At 33.5% G+C, this 25,753-nt stretch overlaps 1 protein-coding gene and 2 pseudogenes across 1 annotated transcript in view; 2 read left to right on the plus strand and 1 right to left on the minus strand.

The window, feature by feature from the left end:
* The window catches only part of MEMO1 (mediator of cell motility 1), a 107,783-nt gene that overhangs the window by 29,288 nt on the left and 52,742 nt on the right, over nt 1–25,753 (minus strand). The window contains exons 4-6 of the mRNA XM_045549338.1: nt 21,472–21,540; nt 12,827–12,939; nt 10,779–10,890 (exon numbers count right to left, since the gene is read on the minus strand). Coding sequence (XP_045405294.1) covers nt 10,779–10,890; nt 12,827–12,939; nt 21,472–21,540 — 294 coding nt within the window. The remainder of the gene's footprint in view (nt 1–10,778; nt 10,891–12,826; nt 12,940–21,471; nt 21,541–25,753) is intronic.
* On the plus strand, nt 95–200 carry LOC123637639 (annotated as a pseudogene).
* On the plus strand, nt 7,137–7,229 carry LOC123637579 (annotated as a pseudogene).

The following is a 25,753-nucleotide window of genomic DNA, read 5'->3' on the forward strand; positions in this document are numbered from 1 at the left end:
AGTCTGCATCATTCCTTGCACATGGATTAGTATAATTAGGTAACTTTATAACATTTGCAAAAGTCACTTTAAGCACAATTTTAAAATTCTGAACAGTACTTGTGTTTGCTTTTGTTTAACTTATGGACAAAGACATAGACAGTTGCAAAAAATAAATCCTCTTTTGAAACCCAGAACTGACACATATAAGAAGAAACATTATGAAAACAAAAAAATAAATAAATAAGGCTGGGCACAGTGGCTCACGCCTATAATCCCAGCACTTTGGGAAGTCAAGGGAGGAGAATCATTTGAGGCAAGGAGTTCAAGATCAGCGTAGGCAAAATTAGCTGGGCATGGTGGCACGGGCCTATAGTCCCAGCCACTTGGGAGGCTGAGGAAGGAAGAACGCTTGAGACCAGGAGTTCAAGGTTAGAGTGAGCCATGATCCCACCACTGCACTGAAGCCTGAGCAACAGAGTGATACCCTGTCTCTAAAAATAAATTTTAAAATAAAATTTTGAGAGTAAATATCATCTTAAAAACAACCAAATTTTTACAAAACATAGAAGATGAAAAATTATAATTTGGGAGCCAAAATGAGTTTTATTAGCCTATATATTTACTCCCCATTTATAAAATACATTTTTCTTAATTATGATTAAAAGAAACATCAGAAAAGAGTCTCTTAATTTGTATATTCTTGGGAAGAAGGTAAAGCTAAGGGAAAAAATCCTTTTTAAAACTACCCCAAAATAAGCAAGTTTTAAATAGTGAAATCAGAGCTACAAACTAGTAAAATTCTTTTATATAACACTTAGGTAATACAATAATTCATTAAGAGGAGTTTTCTTTAAGAAAATTAAAGAAGTCCAGATTTGTATAAATGTCAACCTTTTCTTCCTCAACATCCTTCTCTACCCTTGAGCCTCTCTTCTTAACTCCACTCCTACCCACAGAGTATTAAAGTAACTGTCTACAGAATGTACTGAATCTTCCTTAGTAAAAGTGAAAATAGGTAGTGATACAAAGAGGTCCTAGTTAAGATTCAAGAAAACTTCAGACTTCCTCCTCTATAGTGAAGGAGTAAAAAATAATGAAAAGAACTTCCAGTTTCTGGTCAAAGATGTAAAGAGTTTATAGAAGTCATCACTCTCATCCTAACAGGGAAAATGCAGAACTAAAAATCAGTAACTCTTCTTAGATCCATCAGAGAATTGAGGTAACAGAACAAACCACTGCCCCAAAACCTGGAAAGATAGGCAGAATCAGAGAATCATAACTTACCAGGAGCAGAAACCACTCTTAGTGCCAGCAGAAATACTTAGAGGGCAATTAACTAATTACTGCAGACTAAATGTGGACTATTTTAAGAGATAAGGTGGGGCGGGGGTGGGGGGTGTAACCATTTTGAAATACACTCAGAGCATTCCTTTTTTTTTTTTTTTTTTTTTTTTTTTTTTTTTTTTTTGAGACAGAGTCTCGCTTTGTTGTCCAGGCTAGAGTGAGTGCCGTGGCGTCAGCCTAGCTCACAGCAACCTCAAACTCCTGGGCTCAAGTGATCCTCCTGCCTCAGCATCCCGAGTAGCTGGGACTATTGGCATGCGCCACCATGCCCGGCTAATATTTTCTATATATTTTTAGTTGTCTAGCTAATTTCTTTCTATTTTTAGTAGAGATGGGGTCTCGCTCTTGCTCAGGCTGGTCTCGAACTCCTGACCTCGAGCAATCCTCCTGCCTCAGCCTACCAGAGTGCTAGGATTTCAAGCGTGAGCCACCGTGCCTGGCCACACTCAGAGCATTCTGTTCTCCTTACAAATGCCTGCCCTCAAGGGAAATTGTTTTACTAGAGCCTAACAAAGTTGGGTATTCTTAGAGTTTAACAGACTTGGGGATAAATACCCAACTCCAGTCCCCTCCTGCCTTCTTGTCTCACCTAAAGTTGGGGAAAAGCTGAGAAACACTTGTTAGGTCACAGCTCAGTGAGACAGACTCACTAAAAAACTACCACCTAACCATAGGATTATAGAATACGTCTCCTCCCCTGGCATCCTACCACAATCAATAGGGTAACCTGTCTAACAACAGGGGAAAGCAACTGAAAGAAATGCTAGACTCAGGCCTTATTTAAGAAGTCTCTCAACAAACCAGGTATAGAAGGAACATACTTCAACATGATAAAGGCCATATATGACAAACTCACAGCTAATACCATACTGAACAGGGAAAAGATGAAAGCCTTTCCACTAAGATCTGAAACAAGACAAGGACGCCCACTTTCAACACTTCTATTCAACATAGTACTAGAAGTTCTAGCCAGAGCAATTAGACAAGAGAGAAAGAAATAAAGGGCACCCAAATTGGAAACGAAGAAATCAAACTATCCTTGTTTGCAGATGATATAATCTTATATTTAGAAACTAAAGACTCCACCAAAAAACTCTTAGAACTGATAAGTGAATTGAATAAGGTCACAGGTACAAAATCAACATACAAAAATCAGTAGTGTTCCTATATGCTAACAGCAATTAATCTGAAAAAGAAATCAAGAAAGCAATCCCATTTACAATAGTTAAAAAAATTATAAAATACACAGGAATCAATCTAACAGAAGAAATGAAAGTTCTATACAAGAAAAACTATAAAACTCTGATGAATGAAATTGAAGAGGACACCAAAAAATAGAAAGATATACCACACTCATAGATTGAAAGAACTAATATTGTTAAAATGTCTATACTACCCAAAGCAATTTACAGATTCAATGCAATCCCTATCAAAATACCAATGACAGTCTTCACTGAATAGAAAAAAATAAAAATCCTAAAATTCGTATGGAACCAAAAAAGATCTCAAATGGCTAAAGCAACCCTTGCGCAAAAAAAAAACAAAGATCAGGCATCAAAATACTTGATTTCAAATTCTACTATAAAGCTATAGTAACCAAAACAGGATGGCACTGACATAAAAACAGACACACATACCAATGAAACAGAATAGAGAACCCAGAAATAAATCCATACGCTTACAGTCAATTCATTCTCAACAAAGATGCCAAGAAAATATACTGGGGAAAGGGCAGCCTCTTTAATAAATGGTGCTGGGAAAACTGGATATCATGGAGAAGAATGAAACTAGATCCCCATTTTTCACCATATACAAAAATCAAATAAAAATAGATTAAAGACTTAAATAGCTACTAGAAGAAAACATTGGGAAATCACTACAGGACATTGGACTGGGCAAAGATTTTTTGGAAAAGGCATTAAAAGCACAGGTGACAAAAGCAAAAATAAACAAATGAGGTTACATCAAGCTCAAAAGCATCTGCACAGCAAAGGAAACAACAAACCGAAGAGACAAGCAACAAAACTATAAAAAATATTTGCAAACTATCCATCCAACAAGGGATTAATAACTAGAATATATAAGAAACTCAAACAATTCAATAGTAAAACAAACTAATAATGATACAATTAAAAAATGGGCAAAAGACCTGGACAGACATTTCTCAAAAGACATACAAATGGCCAACAGGTATGTGAAAAAACACTCAATATCTCTAATAATCATAGAAATGCGAATCAAAACCACAATGAGGTATCATCTCACCCCAGTTAGAATGGCTATTATCTAAAAGACAAAAAATAAGAAATGTCAATGAAAGGGGAACACTCACACACTGTTGGTGAGCATGTATAGTACAGCCATTACGGAAAACAGTACAGAGGTTCTTTAAAAAACTAAAAATATATTTGCCATGTGATCCAGCAATCCCAATGTTAGGTATTTATCCAAAAGAAAGGAAATCAGCATATCAAAAACACATGTTTATTGCAGCACTATTCACAATAGCCAAGATATGGAATCAACCTAAGTGACTATAACCAGATGAATGAATAAAGAAAAACTGGTATTTATACACAATGCAGTATTATTCAGCCATAGAAAAGAATGAAATCCTATCATCTGCAGCAGCATGGATAGAACTGGAGGTCATTATGTTATGTGAAAAAAGCAAGGCACAGAAAGACAAATACGGCATGTTCTCACTCACATGTGGGAGCTAAAAAAGAAATAGATCTTATCCAAATAGAGTATCATGGTGGTTTCCAAAGACTAGAAAGAAAGGGGAGAGGGGAGGGTGAAGAGAAGTTGATTAAGAGGTACAAAAATATAGTGAGATACAAGAAATAAGTCCTATTATTCAATAGCACAGCAGAGATTATACTCAGTAATTTACGGTATATTTCAAAATAGGTCGAAGATTTGGAATGTTCCCACCACAAAGAAAAAATAAATGTTTAAAGTGATAGCTATACCTATTACCCTGATCAGATCATTATATATTATATACAGGTATCAAAATATCACATGCAACCCAAAAATATGTACAAATATTATCAATTAAAAATTTTTTTAAAGAAAATATAAAACCAAATATTAATAAAAGGGAAAAAAAGAACTCTTTGTGGTAACTGTAAGAATACAAGGGAGACAAAAACAAGAAACAAGAACACTGGAAGAAATTTTAGCTCCAACACCCTCAGCTAAAGCAAACAGGGCATACAATCTAACCACAGCTAGACAAAATAAAAGCTCACACTCAGGCCAATTTACTTCAGTGCATTTTACCCAGTATGTCATGTCCAGCTTTCAACAAAAAATTACAGGGCATGCCAAAAGGCAAAAATGCAGTCTGAAGGAACAAACAGAGCATGGATCAGAACTAGACTCAAATACACCAGAGATTTTAAAATTATTAGACCAGGAATTTAAAATAACTATTATTGATATGCTAAGGGCTCTAATGAAAAAAGTGGACAACATGCAAGAACAGATAGGTAACATAAGTAGAGACATGGAAACTCTAAGAAATAATCAAAAGGAAATGCTAGAAATCAAAAACACCGTTACAAAAATGAAGAATGCCTTTGATGGGCTTATCAGTAGACTAAACATGACCAGAGAAAGAATCAGTCAGTGGAAGAATTGTTAACAGAAACTTTCCAAGCTGAAAAGACAAAAAAAAAAAAAAAAAAGAAGAAGAAGAAGAATAAAAAACATGTAACAGAATATCCAAGAATTAGAAGGCAATTAAAAAAAGTATAACATTCGAGACCAGCCTGGGCAACACAGAAAGACCCCATTTCTACAAAAATAAATAAACAAATAAAATTTTAAGCTGTTTAAAAAAAATGTAAATGAGGATGAAATAGAGAAGAGAAATAAAAAGGGGGAAAAGGCAACTGAACAGAGTAAGCTGCAAAGAAAAAGAAGAGTTGTGATCCAATTCTGTTAATTTTAAGAATTAACTAATTTTTCAAGATAGCTGGTTTCTACATATCCTGACAACCTCAATTTCATCTTCTTCAAATGCAATTATATATGATAGTAAAAATCATTACGAATTTCCAATATTAAAGATAATATATGGGAAAAAGAAACAGAACAAAGTACATAAGATATCTCCTGTTACGTGTTTTAATTCAAGCAAATAAATAAAATGTGTATATAAATTTTACGTATATACACAAACTTATGTATGCACAAATATATGTTAGCATAACAATTTTTATTGGCAGTAAACAGTGGCTCAATGGAACTGAGAGGATTCCACTGTTCATTTTGTACTTATTGATTCTATTTACATTTTCTAACCATGTACACATATTTTTAAATGTCAGTAGAATTAACCGAGAAATGGGATTATGAGTCATTTTATATTTTCTCCTTTATACTACTCATTATGTTTTTTAAAAAGCTCTAATGAACATCATTTTTAAAATCTATTTAAGATGACACATTGGATTATAAATAAATACCTTAGATGTCTTTTCTTAAAAAATTGCTTATAATAGTGAAAAAATGGGAAAGTTTAAATAAAAGTTAAGTGTTCAAGAATTGATTAAAGTATTATAAAGGACACATACTAGAAAGTTTTATGTATAGCCAATAAATTGAAGTAAAAAATGACAAGGAAATGTTCATGATATGAAAAGAAGTTAAAAGAGCATTTGATCTCATTTTTGAAAAAGTATTTAATCAAACTACTAAAAATGGGAAGATAGTTATTAATTCATTCAATAATTTATTACTGAAATCCTTTTGTGTACCAAGTAATGTGCTGGGCACAAGAGACAGAGCATAAATTAAATGCTCCAGGCAAAGAACAAATTAGGAAACTACCATAAATAAGTACTCAGAGAGCTACTTAACTGCAGTGTCTGCAAATATAACCAAAAATTTCTTCCTACCTCTAAATACTCAGTGTCACTCCTCCCTACTCTCATCGAAAGTAGAGTCTATTTCTCCCTGCCCTTTCTACTTCTGCTCAATTGCTACGCTAAACTGCTATGTAAAGCAGTCCAAGACTGCCCTGCTAGACAGGGCATGCCATGTGAAGAAAGAGGCCCTGAAGGGTGAGTGATGATAGGTAGACATAGATGAGAACCAAGGTAAGAACTAGAGTACCTCAATAGACAACCAGCACCACAGCCCCAGAAAAGGAGTGAATACATTTTGGAGCCTGCACCCTAAGTTGACCTGCTTCAACTGGCAGCAGATAAAATACAGATAAGTTGCCTCTACCGACCCCTTACTGAATTTCTAACTCATAGAACTATGAGCTAAAAAAAATACACACACGTTGAGATAATTTGCTACGCTGCAATCAATAACTGAGACCAAAAAAAAAAAAAAAAGAAACAGTACCTGGAAATGGGGTGCAGATGTAACAGAAATCTAAACTACATCAGATTTGCTTTGGTACTTAGAGGTAGGCAGGAGCTGAAAGGGCAAGGAGGAAAACTGAAGAAACTGGAAGAGCAGTAAGGAAAATGCTATAGAAGGTTGGAAAAGGGGTAACCCATATTATATGCTGGCAAAGCAATTAGCAAAACTGTCACATAAAGTAATTTAGAAGATGAAAAATAAACCTAATCAATTGCTGGATGTGGCTAAGGAGATTTCCAGGTAGAATATTCGAAGTATTAGTGGCTTCTTTATAGCTAACTATGAGAAGGTACAAGCAGACAAACAAGAGCTAAAGCATCAACTCTTGGTCGTGCATGGTAGCTCACACCTATAATCCCAGCACCTTGGGAGGCCAAGGCAGGAGGATCGCTTGAGCCCAGGAGTTCAAGATTAGCCTGAATATGCTCGCTTCGGCAACACATATACTAAACTTGGAATGATACAGAGAAGATTAGCATGGCCCCTGCACAAGGATGACACTAAAAAATCTTTTTAAAAAGTTAAAAAAAAAAAAAAAAGAAAGAAAACTAGCCTGGTCAACAAAGCAAGACCTCATCTCTATAGAAAATAAAAAAGTTAACTGGGTATAGTGTTGCACTCCTTGTAGTCCCAGCTACTAGAGAGGCTGAGGTAAGAAGATTGCTTGAGCTCAGGCATTTGGGGCTGCAGTGAGCTATGATCCAGCCGCTGCACAAAGCAAGACCCTATCTCTCTCAATCAATCGATCAATCATTTTAGCTTATAAGCAGAATTTAAAGGAAATATTTCTAACCAGGAATTGCTGAGTTGAAAAATAACTGTTTCTCATCACTAGCCTCTTCAGATATAGCAAAAGACTGTCAAAAAAGTGGCATAAGGACAAAGACCAAATCCAGAGCACTGCCAATAAAACATGGCCTCACAATTATCACATCAAGAATGCATTCATATTACCACAAACCCAGTAGCTTCCATAAGATCATCTTTTGTCAAGATTTTAGGAAGTATTCGCATACCCTCTCAGGTAAGCAAAAGGGCTTCCAAGAAACTTACAGGACCATTTGGGGTCCAAAGTACAGAGTGTCCTATCTCAGAAAGAATTGTGGATGTGATTTTTGTCTGATACAATGCACTTATAATCTGATATATAGGAAACTGACAGAGTGTTTAAAGGAGTTCCATCAGCATGAACTAAAAAAAGGACTATTCCAAATAAAAGGCCTCTAAGCTTTCAAATTAACATACATAAAGCAGACTGAGTCTGCTACTCCAATGCAAACAAGGCTCATTTCTTTTTCTTCTTGAAACAGGCTCAAAAGGTAAAGGTCCATTTCTTAAGGAAAAGTAAAAATGATTCAGAGAGTGGAGCACAAAGGACCTAGGCAAAAGATAAGAAAAACAATGAATTATGAAACCACAACCAAAAGATAGAACCAAGCCATCATTAAGGAACATTCTGTACTCTCTCGTTAGAGTTCATAATTGTTTTCAGACCAGAGACTGCTATATGATGCTTCCTATTCTTTCACTCTCCAATGGGAGTGTCTATCATGGTTAACTATTCCCGTCTCAAAATATATATTGAGTATATGGCAGGGATAAGGTGGACGGGAGTTACTTGTCTTCTCAGTTCACAGGTCTCCAAATCAAGAGGATCCACACCCAAGGAGCCTCATTCACATCGTAACTTGACGCAGACAGATCATAAGATAATGGATTTTGAGCCTGAGGTCATAACTAGATGAGATTTCTGGGCATCCTAGGAGAGTTGGGTATGTATTACATGTTGGAGAGACATGAATTGTCTACCAGAGGAAGAACTGTGGTAGACCATCTGCAATGATGGCTGCCAATGATTCCTCCTATTCCTGTACACGTTACTCCTCTTATCAAGAGGAGGAATCTACTTCCTCTTCCCTTAAATCTTAACTGACATGGTGATTTTATTTGCTTTGAAAAGCCATTCAGTGGAAACGGTGCTAAGTAGTTTCAGGTCTAGGCCATAATAGGCCTAGAAATTTCTGTTTTTGTTCTCTTGCTACCCTGAATCACCACACAAAGAAGTCTAGGCTATGTTTCTAGAGAGTGGGCAAGAAAAAGTCCCAGCTGGTGAATAAACAGGCCACCTGGAGAACAATTGAGGGGTCTCAACCAAAACCCACCACTAACGCCCAACACATATGAGTGATGCCATCTTGGTTCCTCTAGCCTCATTTGAGTCACTTCAATCAATATTTTGTGAACAAGAGCAAAGTTCTTTCCTGCCCCAATTCCTGGCCCAAAAAATTATAAACAATAAAACAGTTGTAATTTTAAGCCATTATATTCTGAGATAATTTGTTGCTCAGTAATAGATAATTGATATAGATAGTAAGTGCAACAAATGCTACAAAAGAAAAGTACTAGGTACTATCTAAAAGTCAGTATTAGGAATCCTACTGTAATGTGGGAGTAGTTTATTTAATACCATTTAAAAGAGGAGGAATTGTGAAGAGGAATTTTGTTGGCTTTTAAGTTCTACTTTCCTAAATTTTCCACACTGTACATGTTTTACTTTTAAAATATTGACAAAAATGTTATTTTATTATAACCTCCTTGAGCATGTTCTTGCCATTTTATTGGTCCTATTGCACTGCAATTTATTAAGTCTAAATTATATTTTCTCATGATAAAATACACAAACAATTCAGCAAATAAAAATTTTCTGTTATCTTTTGCGGTTGAAGAATGAGAAGTTCTGACTACACCAACAATCCCAGAAATAAAAAATAAAGATGGTTTCACAATTTCTGTAGAATTGGAATGTATTAAAAGGCAACTTAAAATTATACTGTTTGTAATTTAATATCATGCTGAATATTAAGGTTTATATAATTCCTCATGGTTATCATTGTGAACAGATGTAGGTAACAAAAGACTGAGAAGCAAATAATACTTTGAATATAGAATTAAGAATGGAAATGATCCCAAAAAACTACAATAATAAACTAAAAACAACAAGAGAAAACTAAACAGAAATAACTGAGGAGACATACACATTTAGGGTTAAAAAGAAATCAACTACACAAAAGTAAAAATAATCCATCTTAATAGTATGAAAAAGCCTTGAGTTTTAGCTGATTACAAGTACATTAGCCAAGAATAAGCAAGCCACATCAGCATAAAAAGTGTTAATGTAAAGTTGGGCTTCATTAATACATTTAATTAACAAATATTTACTGAGAACCTAAAATGTATCATGTATTTTACTAGGAAAATACAGTGAACAGATCCAGGGAAGGAATAATCTTACCATATTTAGAATCAGTAAACCTGAATATGAAATATGAAGTCCATATAAAGGAAATGGTTTTAAAAATTAGAGAAATGTGAACTACAAAAGACTTTCTAATTCAAATGTTGCACTAAAAAAAGAAAGAAAACTCTTGAAACAATTTTTTTCATTTCGTTAAAATAATGACTACTACACGTTGAGCATTTTTATAGGCACTGGGTGTAGAGTAGAGACCAAAATAGATACCATCCTTGTCCTCACTCTGCATATAGTCTAGTGAGTATCCTATTACTGGAAGACCTTTAGCAGGTAACAAATAACAGTTTATCAATCATATTTATAAGAGATTCATGTACTTTGTATAAGGTTGAAATAAATGATCTCCAAAGTTACTTTCAAATCGAAAATTTTATGATTATAACACCATACCACAAAAGAATATAATTATTATTCTGAAATGAAGAAACATCCAATGAATAAAATACCAAGCAAGGCAAGATACATACACACACACACACACACACACACACACACACACAAACACACGGTTTTTTATATTTCCCCTAACAAAACAACCATGTCAATTCATGTGTTCAGCCTTCATGGCAAACTAGTCAACAACCAACTTCAATCTACATTAAGACATTCCAATCTCAATTTTTTATTCCATTTTGAGTAACAAAAAATTTTTAAATCTCCTTACTCTAATAATTCTTTTACCCTAGGTAAAATAATTTGAAGAAATTAATATCTATGATTTCTCTAGGATTTCTTATATCAATCAATATACCTTTCCATGGCTTTAGCTGTATAAGGCAAATGCATTTCAATACTGTGTTCATCTTCATCTGTCTGCAGAGACATGCGTTCAAACATTCCTGTCTTCCATAGTTCTCCGTAAACTAAAGAGATTTCAAAATATATTAAAACAAATATATTAATGGATATCCTTATCCTGTGAGATTCCACCCAGTAACACAAAACTACACTCTTTGGCAAGAGTCAGAAGTACCATATTTCATTTTTATTAAAAAAAAAAAAAAAGAATGGAAGGAAAGAAAAAAGAAAACAACTAGTTTTTTATGTACCAGATAAAACAATAGTACTTGTGAAGATTTACTCGTCATTTGCATATGTTACATAGTTACATTCTAAAATCTTAAATTTAATTTAATTTAATTAAATCAGTTCTTTTCATTATTTCTAAAATCATCTATGGGTTTAGGCTTTTCCTTGACTTCAATCAGTACATGCTAGCAAGAACATAATCACAATTCCTACTGAAATATGGGAAAACCACTGGTCTACTTACTCATGAAGTTAGTAATATAGTTTTGGAGTTTTGTTTTGTTTTTAAATCAAATGTGTGATATAATTTCACACCTCAAGTTTCTGCCCTACCAAGAACAGAAAATTCTCACTAAGAATGCTAATTTTTTCAAAATTAAGTTCACTGGATAGATCAGAACATAAATTCACCACACTACCATGCCAACTAAAATGATGTAGTAATACAGGCCCCTTCTGAAGAACTATACGTAAAACTGAATATTGTAGAACAAGAAAAAGGTAAAATTTAAATATGCAAAAAAAAATGACATAAGAATATTTTTGTTTTATCATAGAACAGAACCAACATTTTTATAACTAGAACCTTAAATGTGTTTACCTACACCAAAGAAACAAACAAATGGTGGTATGACCTCTTTTGTACAAAATTATACTGGTCAAAATTCTCCACTGGCAGGCTATCCAAAATTAAAATTTTCTGAATAGCCCCACAAGATTTTAACAATAAAACGTGTCCCCTAAACCATCTTAGGGAAAAAGAATAGTAATACTCTAGCTTCATTAATAAGGTGGATTCTAACAATAAATTGCTAATACTCTGTGATATTTAAAACCCCAAATTATGAAAATTTAGGCCTAAAATAAGGAAAAAGAACGAATCATTTCTTTTGCAAATGAATTCTTTCATTCTACAGAAGAAACTGTTGCAAAATTTCTTGAAACAATAGCACTTCTAACATACTTAAAATGTAACTTGATGAGATGGAAGGAATACACACCAAGTTCATGACAGTAGTTACTTCTGGGAAGGCAAATTGAGTTCAGGATGAGCTTGAAAACTCTGAGTAAATTGTGGATGATGAGTACATCAGTATTTATTATATTATTCTTTATTTTAAAAATTATTCTGCCCCGCCACACCCCCCAAAATGCCATCATAAAATCAAAAGATTTTACTTTACACATCTACTGTGTAAGAAACAACTAAATATAATGTGACTTCTGGAACTCTAATGAAAAAAATAAATCAAAATAATAGCATGTTTAAAAATAAAAAGTATTTAAGATTTATATAGCAACTTTCTTTCAGAGCTTCACAATTACAGTGTCATTTTTCCCCCATAAAAATCACTGGAGAAGAAATAAAGGTGTTATCACCATTATCGATTTACAGTGAGAAAAGTGATATACGTAGAGGTAGGCTAACAAGTCCAAAATCATTCATCAAGTTGATGTGGGAACTAATTTCTTGTCTCATGGTACAATGAGTGCATGGCATTCCCTGAATATAAATGTAACCACCACAGTATGGACACTAGTGGATCTAAGAGATTTCTATAGCTAACAGGAAAACACTAGTTGTCTTTACAGGATAGGAAAGATTTCCTTTCTTTGTTTTTGTTTTATGCAGATTGGTTACAATAAATTTTATTTTAAAAACAGAGATAGTACTTATGATATTCATATTTATACATTTTTAAATTAACTTATAATTCCTATTAAAAGAACTTTAGCTATTTAAAAGCTATAGTATTTCTATGTACTTACTCTTTTGGTCAATACGAAGGTCATAGAGAGGTGTCCTATATATATCCACACTGGAAAGTGCACATCGAGAGAGGGGCACATGATGAGAAGGCCCAAGGATGAAAATTCTCCGGCTAGGAGATATACAGAGAAAAACACAGAACAAATGCACTTCTACACAGCCTTATTAAATAAAAGGGGAAAACATAAGTAATTCTAAAAAATTACTTGTTTTCCTTTTTGATTGATTTCATTACCTATTGTTAAGGGCTGAATTGTGTTCTTCCCAAAATTCATATGTTGAAGTCCTAACCCCTAGAACCTCACACTGTGACCCTATTTGGTAGTAAGGTCTTTAAATAATGATTAAGTTAAAATGAGGCCATTAGGGTAGGGCCCTAATCCAATGTGACTACTGTCCTTCAATCATGTCTGAAGAGGCACCAAGAGGGTAGCCATCTATAAGCCAAGGACAGAGGCCTCAGAAGAAACCAATCCTGCCAGAACTTTGATATTGGACTACTAGCTTCCAGAACTGGGAGAAAATAAATTTCTATTGTCTGAACTACCCAGTGTGTGGTATTTTGTTATGGCACCCCTAGCAAACTAATAAATTTACTAATGATTTGCTTCTCAGTTATTTAAGTTCAATTCCTTATTCCTGTCTTCATGTTAGAAGGCCTTTAAAAGAATCATGTTCAATACCTGGAAATACCAGCTATCTGTTTTTACAGTAAACCAAGCCACTATGCATAAAATAATCTCTGTATTCACAATAGCCAGGATACAGAAGGTTTTCAAAACTGTATTTTATTAACTGGATTTTAAATATTTTGGCTACTAAAATCTCAAAATTCTAAAGTCACCTTCTAAGATCCACCAAACTTTAATAAAATTACATAATAGCAAAGAATTCTAAAAATCCATACAAAGTATCATTACAAAGAAGCATTCTGACAAAGCTATTTCCACATTTCTTCCTTGGCAGAGAAAAAAAGGCATCTTGTTGAGAAGAATTCTATGTAATAAGCTTTCTCTATTCCCATTCAAGTAGAAGTCATTTTCAAAAACAAAGAAACTTGATTATGTGTTATTTGCACTGTAGTCTAAAGAAAAGAAGTGAGCTAAACTGTAGCTTAAATCTTTATCATCTCTTTATCTTGACATCAAGAGTAAAATTAATTTCCTCTCTCTCCAGCCTGGGCAAAAGAACAAGATCCTGTCTCAAAAAAATAAAATAAAATAAAATAACTTCCTCTCATTTTATCTCGAACATCCAAACTAGCCTTAAAATCTAAATTCCAAAACTATCCATTATCTCTGTTCTCTAAGATTCAAATGAATCAAACTTCCCCTACCACACACAAACAAACAAAAAAAACCTTACAGACCCCAAAAAAACCAAAGCTATGAAAAAGAAGAAAACATATGATAGGCTATGTACCTAGAAAATTAAGTATTACTGTTTGTTTAAAGAATGGACAAAGACTGAGAGATGAGCTAGCTCTTTCATATCAAAAACTGGTAGGCCAAGAAATGTGTGCTTTAGCAATGTAATTATTTTGATAAAATTCTATTACAGCTAAGAAAACTAACTGATTGTTTGCTATATGTTACTTCACACATCAGGGCAAGGAAAGAGTACATAATAAAGTTGTGGATAAGCGATTCTCAGTTTAAAGTTCCCAAAACTCCTCAAGACATCACTATTAGCAAACATATAAGACCACCCACAGGCCATTTCTGATCAGAAACATAATCCCTTTTTCTAACCCTCACGCTCCAATATATTATTAGACCTCTACCATCAACTCAATAACCATTTCAGAAAAAAAATAGCTCAAGGCTGGGCGTGGTGGCTCACGCCTGTAGTCCCAGCTACTCGGGAGGCTGAGGCAGAAGGATCACTTGAGCCCAGGAGTTTGAGGTTGCAGTGAGCTAGGCTGATACCACGGCACTCTAGCCCAGGCAACAGAGCAAGACTGTCTCAAAAAAAAAGAAAAGTAAAGAAAAAATAGCTCAAATCTATAGAATCCTAAATGAACAAAATTAAGAGATATCACCCTGGTTTCCTATCTTAAAAGCACATAAATATCATGATAACTTTTTAAATTAAAGTCTAATGTCGGACATACATAAAGGTAATTCAGGAATGTGAAAGGTGACTTCACTAAGGCCAAGCAATATATGAACCAAGAATCAAATATGAAAAAGAACATTTTTCTGATAGAGGAATATATTTCTGTGAAAAGACAGAGGGATAGAATTATTTCAAATAAGAATACTCCTGGAAAATCTAGAACTTATAGTTAAAATATATAATAATTTTTAAAATATCACTCTAAACTCAAGGTATAGATAAATTTCTTAAGTAAGCACTAACAGTGGCCAAAGGATAAGCACTACTCCAGAGGTCTGCTGGAAGCCTAAAGAACTCCTCCAATACCTGACTACTTTCTTTGCTTGTCTTTTTGTCAGACCCAACCTAGATGAGGGGAAACGAACCCCCACCAATCTCAATTAACCAACTGCGTACCTAACAGATTCTTTTAAGTTTGGTAGAAACTCACCCACAGCCAACACAGTAAAGTTCCACATTTGATTAAGAGAGATGATAAGGGGGGGTTGGGGAGGAAGCTTTAGGTCCCAACAATATAAATCCCTTAAAAGTGATGTACCCAAAAACAAAATAGAAATAGGTAGGTATCATACATTTAAGGAAAAATGGGCACATTAAACCAGTAGTAATCTCAAAATGAGTCTCTGTGTTATCTAAATGGTAACAAAAGAAAATGAACAGTATACATTAAAGCTCATGCATTTTCTTTTTTTGATAGATTGCTAAATTCATAAACATCATGACCATAAGAATATTTTGGAGAGAAATGAGTAATATAGACATTGAAAGCAATGCCACTCCTCCCCTTAATTAACTGCAAGGTGCTTTGTCTTTAAAGGAGTAACTTTTCAATATTAGCATATCATTGTTGACCCACAAGTAAAAGAAACCTTTAACAAGAAAAAATGGAGGGGGGATCAGTAGGCATTCTCTTAGAAATAAATGTAGTTCATATATAATAGCTCCAGAGAAAGAATTCACATTTGTGGAGTTACTTACTATGATGAATGTAGTCTGTGCACCCAATATATAAGCTGTCTGAGTATCTACCTTCATAAATATTTATTCAATTACTTATTCCAAATAACAGAATACAAGTAATTTTTTAAAGGTGTTTCACAGGAAGTGGAGATATTTTAACTAAAGAATAAAATGTTATGTGGACCCAAAGAAGATTCCTTTTTGCTCTCTTTTTCTGTCCTGCAAAGCTTTCTGAAAAATATGAATCAAAATCAACTTACTACCTAAGCACATCCTGAATTCTGGGTTTTAATTAGAGTTTTAGTAATAGGAAAAGACTTTGCAACTATCAATATGGAAAAGAACTTAATTAAATGTACCATTTTTTAATTCCTTAAATAGCCAGAGTGACTTTTCTGGAAACAAATCAGATCACTCTACCCTTACTTAAAGCCTTTCATGGCTTTTCACGGTCACAGCATAGAATCCAAAAATCCTTAAAATGGGTTCTCAAGTCTCAAATGAACTGGTGCCTTCTTGTATTACTCTTGCCCTCTTTGACAATAACACTATGCATACTGGTCTTTCTGCAGTTCCTTGATGACACCAACAACTTTCCCTTCTTCAAAGTTTTCACACATGCTATTGTTCCCTTCACTTGGCTAGCTTGGCTTAAAAAAATCAGTTCCTCAGAGGTACCTTCCCTAATATCATTCCCTAATTTAAATTAAATCACCCTCTTAAGATCTATCATAGCAGTTCTCAAAAGGGCAACTATGAGTTGCTGGTATTCCTCAAGATCCTTTGAAGGAGTCTCTAATTTTTATTATGAAAATTGAAACTATTTTCCTAATAATACAAGGTTAGTTATTTGCCTTTTTCACTATGTTGACATTTGCACTGATGGTGCAAAAATGAGGGTGGGTAAAACTGTTCGCACCTTAGAACCACAACCAAGGTAGTAGAATTAGCATGTACTAGTAGTCCTATTTTTTTTAATTGACATATAGTAAAATTGATAGATGATATCAATTTGTCAATGATAAAATTGAAGTTTTCAAGTGAAAATTAAGCTTTTGGAAAACCTTTATCACTGTGAGCTTCATAGCTTCCCAATTGTTAATGATTTTTCTGATAAAATTGGTGGTGGTGTTATAGAATTATGTGAGTTTTTTGATATTACACAATGAAACACCATCACTGGAAATATCTGAATAACTCAAGAAGCAAATATTTTCCAAATGTTCCATGCATGATGTTATAAAATCATTCAAGGGTAAAAAAATCCACTCAAACTGCAAGATGGACAACAAATTTATAAAAAGTACCAAAAAATTCACTGACATAACTTCAGATTTCACACTATAACAAACCTTTAAGAAACTACTACTTGTTGAGTTTGGCTGTAGTATCAAAGAAAAATATCCACAATTATCTGAAAAGATGATTAAAACTATTCCTCTTCCTTTCCCAACTACATAATCTGTGTGAGGTTAGGTTTTCTGCATATACCTCAACCAAAACAAGTGATCATGATAGAGTGAATGCAGACACAAATATGAAAATATAGTTGTTTTCCATTAACCTAAACATTAAAGAGAGATTTAATAACTTTGGTAAAAATTTTATACTTTGTAAAAAATGTAAAACAATTCCACTTTTCCCACTATCTTTCATTGTTATATTGGAAAATGTACTTATTTCTCATTTGTTAAAATGTTATATTTGGTAACCTCTAATGGATTATTTTAAATAAATTGTTTTTTAATTTCTCATTTCAATTTCTAACTCATTAAACAGCAGTAGATATAACCTACATTTGGTATCCTCAATAATTTAAAACTGTAAAGGGTTCCTGAAACCAAGAAGTCTGAGAACCACTGCATTTTACTTTCAGCTTTCTAATTAGATTTTTAACTTTTTTTTCTTTTTAATAGTAAAGCTTTCATTTGTTGATATTCTACATGTGGACCAAACAAATAAAAGAGATTTTTAACTTTTAAGTAGATATCTATTTTTTTTTATTATATACTTAATGTCCATCTCACCACATAACCGTGTCTGTTTTATTAATCATGGTATCTCCAGCACTACCACAGTACCTGGCTCACAGCAGTCATTTAATATATTGTTTTAAATAAATGCTTTAATTTATTCATCCATTTCCCTTGGAGAGCAACACTTGAAATCCTTTGCAACCAACTCTTTGTAGATTTAAACAGGCAAGTCTGTTTGCAAACACACTTGATTATCACCTTAAAAGCTGCCTCTCTGCACTCCCCACTAAATTATAGGCTTTACTGGTTACTATAAAAGAGGACCTGACCAGTCATATTAAAAATCAAAGAACTATTTTGTTGGTTTAAGACTGTTTGGTCCCCTCAATTTATAATCATTTTTGCACAAATACTTTCAAATTTTACATTTTTTCACCATAAAAACAATTCATCTATTTTGCACACAAGAAAACATACATAAAATATTATCATCCATATACAACTGTTATTCTGTTATTTCTTTTTAGACTTCTGTCATAATACTTTATTTTACCTCACATAGTATACTCTTTTCCCAATTTTGCATAATTTTATACCTCTCTTTTTCTACTTGCTATAAATATTTTACAAATTACTACAAAGCCTTCAAAACAATCATTTTGAACTGCCACATAATATTCCATTGAGTAAATTGTCATGTTTATTTAATAAATTCACTATTAGAAATTTAGACTCTTTTGGCTGGGTGTAGCAGCTCATGCCTGTAATCCTGGCACTTTGGGAGGCTGAGGCAAGAGGATGGCTTGAGGCCAGGAGTTCAAGATCAGCCTAGGCAAAATAGCGAGATTCCATAGCTACAATAAATTTTAAAAATTAGCCAGGTGTCATGGTGCACGCCTACAATCCTAGCTACTCAGGAGGCTGAGACAGAAGGACCACTCAAGCCCACTCATGCCACTGCACTGTAGCCCAGGTGGCAGAGTGAGAACTTGTCTCAAAAAAGAAAAAAAGAAATTTATATTCAGACTCTTTAAAAAATAATGCTGCAGTGGAAATTTTAACACATTTAACTTCCCATTTTGGGACTATTAGGATAGAGCTTCAGAATCTAAATGTCTAAGCCAGCAACTACAAATATTTATGGTTCCTAATATATATTAACAAATTGCTTTCCTAAAGCATTAATGTGATATTTTTTTAAAAACTAATTTCACCCAATCTAGCCAGTCCAGGATTATAAGAATTACATAACTGTATTGGTCTATGAATTATTCATTTAAATTGGTACATCACTACTGTTTTTATTTCTATTTCTTTATTAGAGAAGTAAACCATATTTCCATTTTTCTTTTATTAATCATTGTTCACTTTTTTGTAAATTTAGTTAATATTCTTGATAATTTATTCACTGAGTCCTGAGATTTTTCTTATTATTTTTTGATAATATTAATCCGTTACTGTCATTTTTTGGCAAACATCTTTCCCATTCTGTTGTTTCTTTCGGTTACATTGTGACATAGGAGTTATTATTCATGTAATTTAATCTGTCTTTCTAATTATAACTTAATACTTTTTGGAATCTCCCCAACAATGTCTCATAAGCATTTAGACATACTGTGTTCCTAATTAGATATGACTCAAAATTCCTCTCCAGTGAGTGAATACCTTTATCTAACAGTATTTACTTGATGGATGGTGTTTATGGAGACTTTAAACCAACCTCTTTTTCCAAGTCACAAGTCAGCACTCCACCATCAATTTTGTGATAATTTTTTACCTGTTATTTGTAATGCTGTTTTAAAATCATATTTGTACCCCACCATTTCAAATTCTAGAAAGTGACATGCTATCATTTACATTTCCAAAAGATGGCTCTTGTTGAAATGTAGAAAATGGATTAGTGTGCAAGGTAAGAATGGAAACTGGTTGTATAGAATTTAATCTTCTCTCTTGAAACAACTCTCATTTTTTCTCTATACCTCTCATAGTTCCCAAAGGATATTCTTTTGCTACTTTCTTAAAGCATTCTAAAGACACTGCAACTCTCAGGGAGGGCCACTTTTGAGAGAATTCAACTATGAAAGTCAATTATTATCTTTATACTTAGACTACTAAATTTATTTATTCAGAATTCAATTATTATATACTAATTATGAAAATAATCTGATCACCTCATCACCCATCATTTGTCTCTCTACTAATCTTCTTTCACTTTTCTCTTCTTCTTAGTCCTTGACTCTCTTTCCTTTTTTCCCCCTTTCCTTTTTCCTTCCATTCTCAATTTCCATCAATTTATTTAACACATGCTTTCCACATTTACCAACATAGACTCTATACTTCTCTACATATTCCTAAGCCAAATTTAATTCTGGGGTACCCCTCCAGCACATGACATTATCAATAAAAATTCTGCCAAATAAAAACAGGTTTTGGAAAAGGCTGTTATATAATAAGCCAGGTCAAATTTAATTTCTATTTGCTCTTATTCATGAAATAAAGTACTTAAGATTATATATTAAATATGTATCAAGAAATATTTGTTAGACACTGCTCAAAACATCATAAATGAGATAAAGCTAACCAAAACCTCATCGATTTGGCAATATTATCACTTTATTTATTACTAGACACTTGTTAATAATAATTTTTAACAAAAGTATAACAATGTGCAGAAAACACTACATAAAAATTTTAAAGAGCTGCTTTTTGGTTTTAAACACTTGAAAAAATTGTTCAAAGACAAAGTGGGCTGTAGGTGATTTTCTTTCTAAACTTATGACTTTGATGAGCTACTTCTTTTGGATGACTATGCTACATCCTCTATCTACTAGTAGAGGTTTACTTAACATTCAACATTTGACAGAATTAAAATGATCGTTTTACCTATTCACATAGTTTGTACAACTGGCAATACAGACTGGAGACTGATATTAGTTCATATGTAGTAAATTAACTATTTAAATAAAATGCTGGTCAGCAAACTAAGTAATTTGGGTAGCTATTTCCAGCAGAAGTTCTTGAAAGTTCACAAGTTTCTTATTTTAGAGAGTACTATACTACTCATTCTCAACTTTCCAGGAAGCTTTTTTTTAAGCAAATTTTCAGAGATGTCAATGAATTATTAAGAGTTAATATACTTCAAATATCATATTAAATTAACTTTCAGATTCTAAAATATTTCAAATACCTTATCCTGTCAATGAGAAATTATTCTCTTTCAGTAACCATAATTTAACAAGTACAATGAAGAATTTTAAATTACAAAATGATTAAAATAAATCAAAGGGCTTTGCATTTTTCTTAAAAATGCTCATCTCCAGGTTTTCAAAGAAAAATTAAGAGCCAAAATATTTAACGTAATAGTTTCAGAACTAAACATTTTACCAACTAAAGGGGGGAAAATGTTCAAAGAAAAGGAGTATTAAAGTTTTTCCTAACCTATATAAGGTATAATAAAATTCATAAAAAGTCAAATTCTTAATGAAATGAGTACATAAGAAGAATGAAAAACTAATTACTTCTGTGACAAAAACAATTAATCCCCAGCTTTTCCCACTAAAAACAAAACTTTATCTAACTATATTACTTACGTTATAGATGGATCCACTTGTTTGTAAGCATGGGCAGCACAAGACCCACAGTACGTATATCCTGCATGGCTACAAAACAAAATATTTTTTAAACTTAATCATCAAGTTCAAAATCAAGATATTCTGAAAAAAACTTTTGAAAGAAATGTATTAACTATGGTAAACATAAAAGAATTGAGTGCATAGATTAAAAAGCAATGTAGTTAATGATGCTACTTCTGGAAGATAATAGGGAACAGATAATTGTATACTGTGTTCCAATTTTAAAGTTTAAAAGTATTTTGTAATTTTTTTTTCTGAAGGACAATTAAATTTGGAGACATTCAAGGCTTACTTGAACTTGCTAATGTAACACTAATAATATGTCAGTTTTTGATACTCCCCTTCAATGGCATTAGCAGACTTTACAGATCAATGATGAGACCAACAAATCAAAACAGACCAAAACAAGTATCCTACAACCAACAACTCACATCCCTCTGTGTCTTTCAGTGATAAGAGAATTGATGTGGCCTTCTCTGTAGTATGCCTCTCGTTTTCTCTCCATACTATTCTTCTCTTTCATCCACTGGTCTCAGCATTCAGTCAATTCTCTTATTACTTATAGAATGACTATTTCCTCGTTTCATTTTTCTTTCTTGACTCATTCATTCTAGTTACATGAGTGTACAGTCATTTCCTTTAGTGCTTACTTGTTAGTATGTGGCCAGTAGTATGCTAGTAAATGTTTTAACAACTGGTTCTGCAGAAAATGTATGCTTATACATATGTACATAAGCTTCTTATAAAATTTTACTGAGATAAAAAGATATGTATTGTGATTTATAAATAATGATGAAATATATAATATTCTTTATTGTAAATTCCATACAGCCAATTGATTGTCCATGTCATTTCTGTAACATGGACAATTTTTGCTGAACTCCTATAGCCAAACAATGGTTGCAATGACAAAAGAGTGAACAAAGACATATGCTCGAACTTCACTTGTTCATCAATGACTTAAATAACTTCTTTGCTGATTAGATAATAGTTTTAAATACTGGACAGAAACTTTCCTCACTTTTTTGTGCTATTCACAACGTAAAGGCTACAGACACAACATAATTTTGAATTTACTCTGTATTATTAAAATTTTCCCATTACTTTCTTAAGTATAGACCATCAACAAACAACAAATAAAGCCCTAATTTGTAGCAATTTGCCAATTAATATGAAATAAATCATTCCCACTGTGGCTGATGCACAGTATATTGAAAAGACAAAACACAGACTGGGATAAAATATTTTTAAAGCATATATCTGATAAAGAATTTACATCTGAATATTTAGAAATCTCAAAACTCAGTAAGAGAACAAATACCCTAATTATTTAAAAAACAGGTAACCATTCTGCAAGATGGGAAGAATTCTGAAGACTGACTGCACAATAATGAGAACACACTAAAGACTATCGAACTGTATGCTTAAAAATGTTTAAGATGGTAACTTTTATTTGTCTCTTACCATAATCAATTTTTTCCAAGTAAGAAAAGATATGAACAGATACTTCATCAAAGAATACGTTGGGATGGCACATAAGCACACAAAGAGACGCTCCACATTATTTAGTTATTAGGGAAAGGCAAATTAAAACTACAATAAGATACCACAAACACCCATTAGAACAGCTAAAATTAAAGAGTACCCATAGCAAGTGTGGCAAGGATATGGAAGAACTAAGACCCATACTGTGCTTATGGAAAAATAAAATGATACAACCACTTTGGAAAACAATTTGACAATTTCTCACAAAGTTAGACATACTCCTAACCATATGATCCAGCCATTCCACTCATAAGAAAAATGAAAGCATTATATCCACACAAAAATCTGTACACAAATGTTCATAGAAGCTTTATTTGCTATAGCTAAAACTTATGAGAACACCAAATGTCCCTCAAAAGGTAAATGTATACGCAAACAGGTATATCCATGCAATGGAATATTCTTCAGCAATAAAGAGGAATAAACTATAATTACTTTTAAATAATAAATTTAAAACAGGTAAAAATAAATATGCTGAATGGGACAAGTCAGACAAAAAGAGTTCATTCTGTATGATTCTATTTAAATAAAACTCTAGAAAATGAAAATTCATCTACAGTGACAGAAAGTAAACCAGTAGACACAGAAGAGGAGGGGGCAGAAAGGTACAGGAAAAATTGTAAAAGAATATGAAGAAACTTTTGAGGATCATGAATACCTTATCTTGATGTTTTCACTCATACACATGTTAAACATCAAATTGTTACTTTAACTATTTGCACTTGTAAGTTAATCATACCACAATTAGGCTCTTCCTTCCACCCCCACAATAAGGCTCTTTTTAAAGAATGGTCCTAACCTGAACTAGCTTAAGATATGAGTGGAGAAAAAGACATTCACATAAGTCAATCACAGCAATACAAGATAGCAGTGTGTTTAATTAGGAGTTACATAATATGGGACATACACTAGGCTCACTGAAGATTTTAATTAATGGAATTAATGATAGTCACTATTCCTATACCTCTGGCAGGGGAGTCTATCAAGTTGCCTTAATTTAGCAATATTCTCACAACCCAGTTCTCATCTTAGCCAGAAGGAAATGTAAGTAGTTCTTTTGGTTCAGCACACTCAGTTTTGCTGTACTAATCTTGATAGTATAGCGTAACCAGGGAATCTCTTTTACCCCATATGTCCCGAATCTCCAAGTGCCTGACACCCCAATACTGATTGCTTCAGATTCCTAACACTTAGTTCTTGATCTTCACCTAACTACCTCCCTTATCAATTAAGAAGTATGTTGTCTTTCCTGTCCAAGTTGACCTTAAAACCCACCTGGGTCCATCTCAATCTGACCTGGTCTACCTCAAACCTGAATGGCATCTCAGATTTTCAACACTGCTTTATTCTCAATTGTCACTCATATCCCATCCCTTCACTTCCCAATCCTTATAACTTAAACTAGTCCTTCCATCTTAGATCTGCTTTTCAGACTTTAATTCCTCTTTGCAGTTCATGAATTTAAAGGCCCTAATCCCCAATAGTCTGATCTCTAAATCACCCTGTCTTTCTATTCTGAGTCTCTCCTTGTTCCTGACCAAGCTCAATTCTTAACATCCAGAAAGATATCTTGGAAACAGTGGATTCTTAAAGTATGAATACGATAGAAATATTAATAGTAAAAGTAGAAGGGTAAGGGGACGAAGGAAGGGTATAAAGTCTGAAGGAAGAACAAGAGCAAATCTCCAAGTACATGATGTAGATGAGAAAATACAAGACTGGCCTGAGTGCAATAAGAGAGTAATGATAAGCCAGAGACAGGCAAAGGAGTCCAGGCTTGATAAAACAAGATACTGAAAAAATGCTGTGGGCTCTTGGGCAGGGGAGTGACAGTATGAAACTGTTATTAGTCTAGCACTGAAAAGCATTAGCACAAACGATTAACAGCAGGAGGGTGTTAAGAGAAGCTCTCTTGAAAATTGTGGCAGTGCCATGTTCATGCATGAGGTACTAATGTCATGGTCTAGAACTCTAACAGCGCTGGTGGGAAAAGGGAACTGAATGCTCTGGAATCTAAAAAAGAAAAACTGTTGGGCATGGTTGCACATGCCTGTAGTTCCAGCTACTCAGGAGGCGAAGGCAGGAGGATCCCTTGAGCCTAGGCATTTGAGACCACAGTGCCTGTGAATAGCTACTGCATTCCAGCCTCAGGAACATGGCGAGACCCTGCCTCAAAAAAAAAAAAAAAAAAGAAAGAAAGAAAGAAAGAAAGAAAAGAAAAACAGACAGATCTTAGTGAACAAATATGGGGGATGATGAGGAGGGTAAGAGGATAATAACAGTAATAACATTTACTGAATGTTTGCTATGTGTTGAACACTCTTCTACATACTTCTAAGTATTAACTCATCTCATCCACACACCAACCTTATGAGATAGGGATTTTTTTTCTCATTTTACAGATGAAGAAACTAAAACAGAAAGGTTAAGAAACTTGCTCAAGCTCACACAGATGATTAAGTGGCCAAGCCAGGACTTAAGCCAGGCAGTAAAGCTCTAGAACCCATACTCTTAACCAACATAAGAGATCTTTACATGTTTGAAGGAAGAAGGGAGGAAGCCCATGGAGTAACAAAAGCAACAAGCCTGAAAATGGGAAGAATACTTACAGAATCATTTACTCCATAAGACTACAGGAAAGGATGAAAAGTTTTGAAAATATGATCAACTGAGGCAAATACATGTTTTATAATGG

Source organism: Lemur catta, chromosome 4 (assembly GCF_020740605.2).
Source record: "Lemur catta isolate mLemCat1 chromosome 4, mLemCat1.pri, whole genome shotgun sequence".
Lineage (NCBI taxonomy): Eukaryota > Metazoa > Chordata > Mammalia > Primates > Lemuridae > Lemur > Lemur catta.